This window comes from Pteropus medius, unplaced genomic scaffold, assembly GCF_902729225.1.
Source record: "Pteropus medius unplaced genomic scaffold, Ma_sr-lr_union100, whole genome shotgun sequence".
Classification (NCBI taxonomy): Eukaryota; Metazoa; Chordata; class Mammalia; order Chiroptera; family Pteropodidae; genus Pteropus; species Pteropus medius.
This window is the reverse complement of record NW_024349800.1, coordinates 24,676,752-24,687,945: the sequence shown is the minus strand read 5'-3', so window position 1 is coordinate 24,687,945 and position 11,194 is coordinate 24,676,752. Positions and strand designations below refer to the sequence as shown.

General features: G+C 36.9%; 1 protein-coding gene and 1 pseudogene across 1 annotated transcript in view; both read left to right on the top strand.

Annotated features, from left to right (window-relative positions):
* The first annotated feature begins 2,195 nt into the window (after window positions 1-2,195).
* Window positions 2,196-2,314, top strand: LOC120622498 (uncharacterized; annotated as a pseudogene).
* Window positions 2,315-5,185: 2,871 nt separating this feature from the next.
* Window positions 5,186-11,194, top strand: part of COMMD1 (copper metabolism domain containing 1) — a 108,747-nt gene continuing 102,738 nt past the window's right edge. Inside the window, exon 1 of the mRNA XM_039887045.1 lies at window positions 5,186-5,392. Coding sequence (XP_039742979.1) covers window positions 5,216-5,392 — 177 coding nt within the window. The 5' untranslated portion in view covers window positions 5,186-5,215. The remainder of the gene's footprint in view (window positions 5,393-11,194) is intronic.

Below are 11,194 nucleotides of genomic sequence, written 5' to 3'. Positions count from 1 at the left end.
TGGAGATAAGAATCCTCTCTGTATAGGGAGGACACCTCTTACATGAGGGTCTTATGATCTGCTTCAGGGGAGAAGTCAGAGTCCTTGAACCTGTCATTTTTCAAATTCTGTTTCTCACGTTCTTTCAAATATTCAATATGCCACGGTGCCATATTTTTAGGGTAATGTGTCTTGAATCCCATCATTTCACTATGGAGTTCACCACTGTTTCATGACTCCCTCCATAAGGGCATGATATTTCCCCTGCAACATGCAGGGCTGCTTTTTGGTTTGCCACACGAGGAGCTTCCTGGGTGAAATCTGAAACCAGCAACCTGCCCTTCCCAAAAGGAGAGCAGGGAGAGACCAAAGAAAGAGGCAGACCACTCCAGATAGGTAGGTGGCAGTTATAATAAGCAAGAGAACTTATTTATGAGGCTTGTCTTGGGTGGTCACAAGACAAGTAGATCTATGCACCTGCACACCAGAATCTTAAAGTTTCTATAGAGGCCTTCACTGGGCTCAGTCATGTATATGGTACAGATGGTCTCAACACCTTATTCTCCAGGCTTTGTCCTTAGAACAGCTCCTATTTGTGGAAATGGTGGGCGGAACATACTTTCTAAGGAAAGGGGAAGGGGTGAGGAGCCTCTGATTGCCCGGGTCCAACTTGCAGGCCAACCAGTGATCATGTCCTCTAGATGCAGGACAGGGCTAATTTCCCTGAGTGGAGAGAGGGGTAGACCAAGCCCTGCACTGAGAGAAGAAGCGGGTCCTTTGGTGGAGAATGTGGAAAGAATTCAACATACGCGCCAAAGTTAGAGTCAAAAGGAAAGTTTATTCAAAAAGAGGTAACACTCCACAGACAGAGCATGGTCTTCTCTCAGAGGCAGAGAGTGAGAGAGCCTGAGAGACGAACAGTGAGACAGTAGAGTATCGAGATAAAAACACTGAGAGGGACGGAGAGAATGAATCAGAGTAAAAGTAGTGATAGGGACCCAGAGTGTTCAGGGAATTCAGTTTATAAATCATTTTTTAGTTCCTGTGAGTTACACATTAAAGACTTTGTTTATCCATTTCCTTTGATATGGGCATACAGTGAGGAAGGGGAAGGGGAAGACTATGTAGTGTCAAAAGGTAATACGTAGTGTGAAAGGCCTGCTGACAGTTCCAAGCCTTTAATCCATACGTTCCCTATGGTTCTAGCCATAGGGAATGAACAATTTTATTTTGTGTATTGCAGCCACTTAAATATAGTTTTTCCTGTGTCCCCTTCCACAGGTGTGGGAAATGGGTTGTTAGCCATCCTAGCAGAAATCTTCCTTTGTTCTGCAGGTGTCCTCCTGGCCTGGTACATAGCTGATCAGCATATTGCAGTCTCTGAACGTAGCTTGATTTAACATTTTAATTCTCTTGCCTCCTCCCTACATTACTCTCAATTACTTCCTCCAATGCCATTCACCATTAAGTCTGTCCTTGACCTACTGAAGCTGAATTAATCAATTTTTCTTTCTTCCACTACCAAATCTGATAGTTATTTCTAGGTACTAAGTTAGTAACAACCCTTACTTCATTGTTTTTTAATCATTTATTTATATAGAAGAGGAAAAAAATAATTTTCCCTCTAACTTTCTTATTTCTTGGCTAGAACCCATGTAACAAAAGACAGATTAATGAGAAAAACAAGTTTATTAACCTGTATACCTCATTTATATATGTGAGATACCCAGGGAAAAACGAGTAACTCAAAGCAGTGGCTTAGAACTCCAATTTATATATCATTTTCAGCAAAAACGAAAGGTGTCGGGAATGCCAATTATGGGGCAATAACCAGGAAAAGCAGGGTAAACAAGAGTAAGGTTCTTTACACAGGTTTAAGTTGGTGCCTTCCATAACTATGTTGATTCTTCTAATCCAAGATCATGGAATATCTTTCTATTTCTTTGCGTCTTTTTCAATTTCTTTTAATAATGTCTTATAGTTTTCAGTGTACAGGTCCTTCATATGCTTTGTTAGGTTTATTCCTAGGTATTCTTTTTGTTGCAATTGCAAAAGGAATTGTTCTTTTCATTTTTTTTTCTGAAAATTCATTATTAGAATATAGGAATGTTATGGATTTTTGAACATTGATTTTGTATTCTGAAACTTTAATTATTTATTATTTCTAATAGTTTTTAGTATAGAGAATCATGTCATCAGCAAAAAGTGACAATTTGTTCTACAGCCATGATACCCTGAACAAGCCTGATCCCATCTGATCTTGGAAGCTAAGCAGGGTCAGGCCTGGTTAGTACTTGGATGGGAGGCCACCTAGGAAGACCAGGTGCTATTAGGCATAAAAAATGAAAAAATAAGGGATTGTAAGATGACAAGTTCCTTGCAATCTGTGAGGTCAACCAAGGGTTGCCTTGCCTAAAAAAAATAAAAATAAGAAAGTGACAATTTGACTTCTTCATTCCTTATTTCGATGCCTTTTGTTTTTTTTTCTCTTGCTGAATTGCTCTAGCTATATAACTTTTTATTACAATGGTATTACATGTATACTGTAGATATTTAGAAAAATCAGGTAAGCAGAAAGAAGAAAATATAAACCATCCTCAATTACTCAGAGATAAACTCTATAACCATGTTGGTGAATAACTTTTCAGACTTTTTCTATGCAGATTGATAGATTCAACTATATAAACCCAAGGAAAACATTACAATGTAGGTGTCTGTGGCCCTGCCACCCTGAACGTGCCCGATCTTGTCTGATCTCGGAAGCTAAGTGGAGTCAGGGTTGGTTAGTACTTGGATGAGAGACTACCTAGGAATACCAGGTGCTGTAGGTATTAAAAAAAGAAAACAACATTACGATATAGGTGACATTCATATTTCTAATGTATAAAGAGCTCTTAGAAATCACTGAAGTGACAGAATCCCGTATAGAAAGTTGTCAAGAAAATAGGAAGAAATACAGCAGTCAATAAATATAAAAGAAACTATTCACTCTCAAAATTTAAGAAATACAAATTAAAGCAGTAAGATTATATTTCTCATGTATCAAATGACAATGATCATGAATAAATATCAGTGTTATTAAGGTTTTATGGAAATGAATAAAGCCTTTCTGGTGGGTAATTTGGAAGTCATGTGCTTAATTGTGCTGTTTCCACTCACAACCCTTTTATTTTTCCATTGTGTCAACCAGTCTCTGCAACTCCTGTAGGTACACTGAACACGATATATAGTTTATGTCTAGGTTTGCTTTTCTTGGAGCTATAAAAGCATCTCTGAATTTGCCTTTTAGAAAATTAATTCCTTTAGGGAAAGAAATATCATGTCTTTTCTATTATAAAGAATGCCTCTTAACTTCAGGCAAACACTAGCTAAATATTAATTAGAGCAGTCTAGATCAGTGACTCTTAACAATGCCACAAGGTCATACTATTTGGAAAGGGGTATTTCAGTTTTCACAATAATGGAGGGGAAGGAATGGCCCAGACTGGACAGGGGCCAGGGATATAAGACATCTTGCCATGCAGGGGACATTCATGTAGGTGAAAAATGTACCTATTTGTTATTGTCTGAGCCTGAAATCTAACTCCAGCATAGATGTGAACACAGTGTATTTTTTAAATTTTGGATCTGAACATTTTTATTATATACCATTTTAGAAAGTTAAATAAATTTCCATTTCTTTTTTTAACATGAAGAATACTAGGTTTGATCTCAGTAATAAAATGGCAAATTGAGTTCTTAAGCCTTGTGGAGAAAGCATCTGGTACACTATCCTTTTGCTTAAAAGAAAAATCTATGCATATCCCAAGAGTAGAATCGCATCTTTCTCTCTTTTTTTAATTAATTATTTTTTTTAATTGAAGAAAGTATACAGTGTATTTTTAACATGGCTTTAAAATACACAGAACATTTTTGGTTTGCAATTACTGGGTAAAGTGAGGAAAGAAGGCTTTTTGTTCCCAACTTTACCAACCATTGCTTACATTTCAGAACATCATGTTACCAGTAGCAATTGCTCTTTCTTCTTTCATTCTCTCCTCTCTCTCTCTCTCTGGACATCAATACAGCATACCTGTATTTGAATTTATAGAAGTCGCAGGTGGTTCTACATAAAGACACAGGCATTAGGCTACTCTATGTCTCCTAGCCACCTAGAGTAGTTGTGCCCATACACACATTGAAATATATACATTATAAATTACTTTTATTTTTATCCTAAATTACAATTAGGTCATTATATTGATTTTTAAATTGAGATATAATTTACGTACTGTGAAATTCATCCTTTAAAGTGTACGATTAACCATCCTAAAACCCAAGTGGGGTTTAGTATATTCATAAAATCATGCAATCATAATGACTATTTAATTCTAGAACATTTTTATCACCCCCTCAAAAGAAATCTGGTACTCATTATCTCCATTCCCCCTTCCTCCAGCCTCTGGCAACCGTTAATCTACCTTCTTTTTCTACAGATTTGCTTATTCTGGACTTTTTATATAAATGGCATCATATAATAGCTGGCTTTTTGTGTGTCTTCTTTTACTTAGCATGTTTTTAAGGTTCATTCATGTTGTAGCATGTGTTAGTACCTCATTCCTTTTTATGGGTGAATAATATATTGAAATTATATGGGTAGGCAATTATCTATGCATTTCATTTCAAGATAGTAAAGAAGGTGTTGACAAAATATTTGTTATGGAAAGCATTAGGTCAGAGCCACTGATCTAGCCAGGAAGACAAGCCACATGTATATAAAACGGCAAGTAACAATTGAAGCAAACACATTATGTTATCAGGGGATAGTTTAAATTTTCTTGGACGAAAGGTGGACAGGTAAGGATTAAAGCAGAGATTAGATGTAAGTGATAGATCCTGTTCAGTTCATGGATTGGCAAGGCCTGGAATGAGTGCAGCCAACCCAAATTTAAACTGCCACTTTTGTAGAATGCTGCCCTATCTCGAGTGATCTCCACCAAATGTTCTTTCCATTAAGTGGGCCATGGAGTGATGAAGGAAATCAGCTGAAGCAAAGTGATCTTTCCAGAACTGAATGGACAGTTCAGTGCTGGCAACCTAAGGGGAATGGTTTTGTAAAGCAAAACTGGTAGCTGTCAACAACCCCTGGTGGTACTTCCCTGCTTTCCTCGCGCGCCTCTGCCTGGGCTATTTAGGCCCATTTAGGCTGCCGTGGCGGGCTGCACTCAGCTGTTGAGGGGCGGGGCCTCCGCTGACAATGGCAGGCGAGCTCGAAAGCTGCAAACCCCTGAGCGGGCTGCTGAGCGGCCTGGCCCAGGAAGCTTTCCACGGGCATTCGGGCATCACCGAGGAGCTGCTGCGGAGCCAGCTCTATCCAGAAGTTCCACTCGAGGAGTTTCGCCCCTTTCTGGCGAAGATGAGGGGGGTTCTTAAGGTACCGCTCCTCCTTGCAGCCTCCGCCGTGGCTTTTACCCGCCTTCCTTACTGGTGAAAAGGCTTTCCTCCTCAGACCTCTGCTCTATGAGCTCCACGTTACGCTCCTTCAGAATCTGGGCGCTCGCTCTGTCTTCTCTTTTCATTTTCTTAAGGGGGACCCCTTTCTGCTTAAGCTCCCAGTCCCCCCAGCAGTTGACCGACACCCACCGGAGAGGAATCTGGGTATTTTCCTAAGATACTTTTCCGTTGTGTAGGTAACAATTTCGAGTTGCCTCGGTGGATCTGTGCACTCTATACTTTTAAAAATTAGGAGCGATTAAGTCGTCAGCTTTCCAGTGTCGCGGAAGTGGGGAGTGTTAAAGTGAGCCGGTATAAGGGGTGGATTGGCGGTTATAGAACCCCTGTCAAGTAGTCCACTGTATGGTTAAGAGATCAGATTTACTTGCTTGAGGTCAAAGTCAGCTTGCCCAATAGAAATGTAATGAAAGTTAAATATATAATTAAATAATTTCTAGTAGCCACATTAAAAAAGTAAAAAGAAACAGGTGAAGTTAATTTTAATATATATTATTTAACCCAGTATATCCAAAAGTATTATCTCTTTACATCTAATCAATATGCAATATTAAGATATATTATTTTTTTCACTAAGTTTTTGAAATGCAGTGTGTATTTTACACTTAAATCACATCTCAATTCGGACTAGCCACATTTCAAATGCGCAGTAATTGCTCAGTAACACGGCTATTGGCCACCGTATTGGACAACACTGGTTTATACTGAGAACTGGTTATAGGAATGAGTCTGGTGCCAAAGTGTACCCTAGAAGTAGACTGTAAAAATGATTTTCGATTTTTGTGGGCCTCCTATGTGTTAGAAACTGTACTAGATGTTTTACATTTTATTTAATTGGTTTCTTGCAAAAACCTTATATGGTGGACACCCATTTTAAAGATTGGGAAACAGGCTCAGGTAGTCTAAACAGTTAATGTAAAATCACACTTCGATTAAAGTCAATTTTGAAATTTCATCTGCTTTTGCACTCTATTTCAAAAGTGCTTATGCTCTAAAAAGGCAATTCTGTTTTTATTTTTAAAACTGCCTTTCTTGATAGGATTTGAATCCAGAAAAAAAACCCAAAGCAATTATTTCACAGAAAGTAAATGAATTGTCTTGTGGAAATGTAAGAGATAATATCTCACGTATGATTCTAAAAAATCTAAGTAATTTTACTTGCTATCAGAAATCACTTATGAATGGCTTCTATTTCTATCAAATCTTACTCTTGGAAACCTTCAGAAAAGGTTTTCTAGAGAATTTGACATCTTACTTGGGTTTTTGAAGTGTTTGGTAGGCCTAGGGGGGGATGAGGATAAGGAACTGCAGGCCAAGAAGAATATCAAGTGTGTAGGTATTGGCTTAGGATGCCCTGACTGGGGGCTACTTCTCTCTAGGTGAACCATACTGTGATTCTTTTTTTTTTTTTTTTTTTTTAGTGAGATAAAAATTGCAGATACCCAGAGAAGAGATTACCTGGAAACTCTCTTTCTTATTTTCTTTTACATGCATTGCTGAATAATATCCAGGTATTGCTCTCACTGCTTTCAGTCCTCTACCTGATGATAGAATATTTCAGTTTTTTGAGTGATTTTTGTTTGAAGAGCTGGCATAACCCTTTTGGGAGTAAAACAGCCTCTGCACAGGTAATTGGTTTGGGGAACCAAGGGAGAAAGCCTTGATTGTTTTACCTAGGGCTGATACTATGGGCTCTAGTTGACATCCAAATCCAATCTTCATTTACCTTCTAAACAACACTGAGGGGTAAATGTCTCTCTAATTCTTATGGAAACCTAAAAAGCAAACATGATTTTTAAACAAAAAGGCTCTGAGCAGAGATAGAATGTCCATCTTCAGTAAAAGAGAATATACACAAGTAAGTATGATTCAAGGATGCTGTTATACTTGAAAATAGAGGTCAAGTAAGCTATTCTGGACAGAAGAGAGGTATTCTTTTTGGCAGGTTTCTTGGAGATGCTTTTTTTGCTCCTCTTGAAGAAAGTGTAGAATATTTTAGACTGAAATGAGGGGCAGCCATATAGGGCATTCTAGGTTAAGAAAATATCAGTTTGGGCAGGAAAATGTAGAGCAAGTTCAGGATATGGTGAGTAGTACAATTCGACTATAGCATGATGGTACTCAATATGGAGTACTGGTGGAGATGGCAAGAAGTAAAACAACTTTTTGTTCCTTTATTCCTACTGACCTTTATTCCTGATCTTAAGAAGGGTATATATTTTTTATTTTTCCGTTTTTAAAAATTGTAAAATATACATAACATAAAATTTATCATCTTAACCATTTTAAAGTGTACAGTTTAGTGATATTAAATATGTTCATAGTGTTGTACATTCATTACCCCTATCCATATCTATAACTTTTTTTATCTCATAAAACTGAAACTCTGTAGCCATTAAACAACAACTCCCGAAACTACCCACTGGCAACCACCATTCTACTTTCTGTCTCTGTTTTTGACTACTCTAAATATTTCATGTAAATGGAATCATACAGTATTTGTCTTTTTTCGTGACCGACTGATTTCACTCTGCATGTCTTCAACGTTCATCCATATTGTAGCATATGTCAGAAATTCCTTTTAAAGGCTGAAAATATTCCATTGTATGTATATACCTCATTTTGCTTATCCATTCATCAGTCATTGGACACTTGGGTTGCTCGTATGTTTTAGCTATTGTGAAAAATGCTGCTGTGAACACAGAAGTGCAGATATCTCTTTGAGACCCTGCCTTAGTTCTTTTGGATATATTCCAAGATGTAGAATTGCTGGGTCATATGGTAATTCTATTTTTTTTTTCTTTTTGAGGAACTATCATACTGTTTTCCACAATAGCTGTGCCATTTTATATTCCACAATGGTTCTGATTTCTTCACATCCTCCCCAACACGTGATGGTTTCTTTTTCTACCCTTCCCTGCCCTCCCTTCTCTCTTTTCTTCTTCTCCTTTTTCCTTTGCTTTCCTTTCCTTTTCCTTTCCCTTTCCCGTTCCCTTTTCCCCTTTTCCCCTTTTCCCTTTTCCCTTTCCTTTCCTTTCCTTTCCTTTTTCCTTTTTCCTTTTTCCTTTTTCCTTTTTCCTTTCCTTCGATAGTAGCCATCCTAGTGAGTATGAGGTGGGCAGGGTATACATTTTTACATATAAATTACAGTAGAGGTCAAACAAATTATTTTTTCTTTTGTCTTTGTGGAGTCCCAGTAATCTTGCATTCAACATGCAGGCTACAGGAGAAGCCATGAGGAAAATACTAAATGCAGGAGTCTAAGCAAAGGGAAATGAACCGAGGATAAAAATGGAGTAGTACCTCAATTCTCATTTGGTGGCTGGCCATACCTTTCAATAATCGATAGAAAATCAAGTTCTGTGAAGAAAGTGAAAATAAAAATGGACAACAAGGATAAGAGGAAAGGAAGGAAGGGATGTGTAACTCAGTAGAGAATAGGTAGTGGGTACACGTTAACAGGATCCTTACTCTCAGTTGCCTACGTTCATCATAGGCAATATTTCCGGTTCAGGTGCTCCCTGTGCTTCAGCCTTTCTCTCTAACCAGGTATAATGTACTGACATTTGTACTGCTAGTCCCTGTTTTCCACTTTGAATGGAGCTTTCCCACCCCACTTGGCTGGGACATTGTCCCTCTCTAGCTTTGTCTATTGATCTCAAAATGGTAAACTTTCCATCAGCTTATAGATAAAAGCTAGCCATTCACTTGCTCTAGTTTTATTTTTGGTACTTCTTGAGGAGCAGTGAAATCAATAAATTGAGAATGGTGTGTTTAGTTAGGGAGATATCCTATATGAATACTCTGCCATTTGTTTTTAAATTTTTTGGCTCACATTTATAATTTAAACTTCTTGTAGATATGCATTTGCATACTATCTATTTCTTGCTCCTTTGTTAACCATGTGGATATGCTGCTTAATTCCAGTTAGTTACTAGAATTCTAGAGAAAGATCTTAACTGTGAAGCTAGATCATCTTTTGCATGCTTAAGTTCGGTATTCACTACTGCCCTCTATTGGTGATGATTTTGTGTTTCCTCACTGAAATTTCATATTAAACAAAAATATTTAGTGTTAAACAAAAATATTTAATGAAAGGTCTATTGGATTTTGTTTTGTCTGTTGTCGATTTACGCCTATACTCAGTTATGTCAATAAGAGCTAATTTACCCATTTCTTTTTTCCTCTATAATTTGAATTAAAAATATGTTTACTTCCTATTTTAGATGTCTAGAAATACAGGCAACTATTTATGGATTGGTCTTCCTGTTCCACTTCTGCTTCCAGTAGTCTATTCTCAGCACAGCTACCAGTGATCCTTTTCTCCCCCAGGGTTTATTGAGATGTAATTGACAAATAAACTAGTATAATCCTTTTAAAACATACATCATATCTCCTTACTCCCCTGCTTTCAACCATTCCATATTCATGACTTCACATCAAAGTTAAAATAACATTCAGTCCTTTTACCATAGTCACAGTCCTTCTATGAAGTCCCTCTTACCAATTTCTCAGATCTCATTTTCTCATTTCTGGCCACGCTAATTTTCTTATCTTTGTTAAACATCTTAAGTATTTCTGAATCTCTTCAGGGCCTTTGCAGTTGTTCTTCCATATGCCTGAAATGCTCTTTCCCCAAATATTATATGGATTGTTCATTTGATTCATTCGTTCTCTACTTAAAAGTGATATCCTGTTAGATCTTCCCTGACCTATCCAAAGAGCCTCATCCTTCCTGCCTGAATCTTTTTACTCTGCTTTACTTTTTTCTTACTTAACACTACCTGAAATTATATTATGTACATATTAGCTTGTTTATTTCTTGACTTCCCTATTGAAATGTAAGCATTTAGAGGACAGGACTTTATTATTATTATTATTATCATTATTATTATTATTTTTCCTCTTTATTCCTAACACCTAATACCGTTCTGGCATGAGGTAGGCACTTAGTAAAAATCTGTAGAATAAGTGAATGAATGGATAGTGCTTAAATGTGGAGGTTGCCATTAAAAAAGTAAGCATGAGAGAAAACCCACACTACCTTTGAATGGGCAGAGCCAGAAGGCGTTATACTCTAAACCAGGGTCAGCAAACTATGGCCCATGGAAGGAATCTGTCCTGCTGCTCATTTTTATAAATAAAGTTTTATTAGAACTATTCATTTACATCTTGTCTAGAGCAGTTTCTACCACTATAATAACAGAGTTGAGTGGTGGTGACAGAAATCTTATGGCTTTCAAAGCTTAAAATATTTACTACTTGAACCTTTACAGAAAAAAATTTGCTGACCTCTGTCTAAAATATTTGTTCTTAAACCCATAATGTTTGCTATTTGGAAACAATGGAATATATAAATTATGTTTAAAAGTTAGTTGATAAAAATCTAAATGCTGGAAATAGGGATTATTTACTGTTATATCCTCTTGAGGGATTCAATTAACTTGTTCTTTAGGCTCATGAGATCTCATAAAGCTCATAAAAAATGAGCTTTAATGGTTCTGTTGTACTAAGTGTGTGTTCTTAGTAAGAGATAGATAGAATTTAAATTTGGAATTTTTTTCACAGAGGATATAAAATTTATATGTTAATTTATGGAATATATAAAATAATATAAAATTTAGTGTTGAGAATCAAGTGAAAACTATCAACATATGAAAACTGGTTTTAACTTGTATAAGAAACTAACTTATCAGTAACATAATGTTAAGATGTGTAATAATAA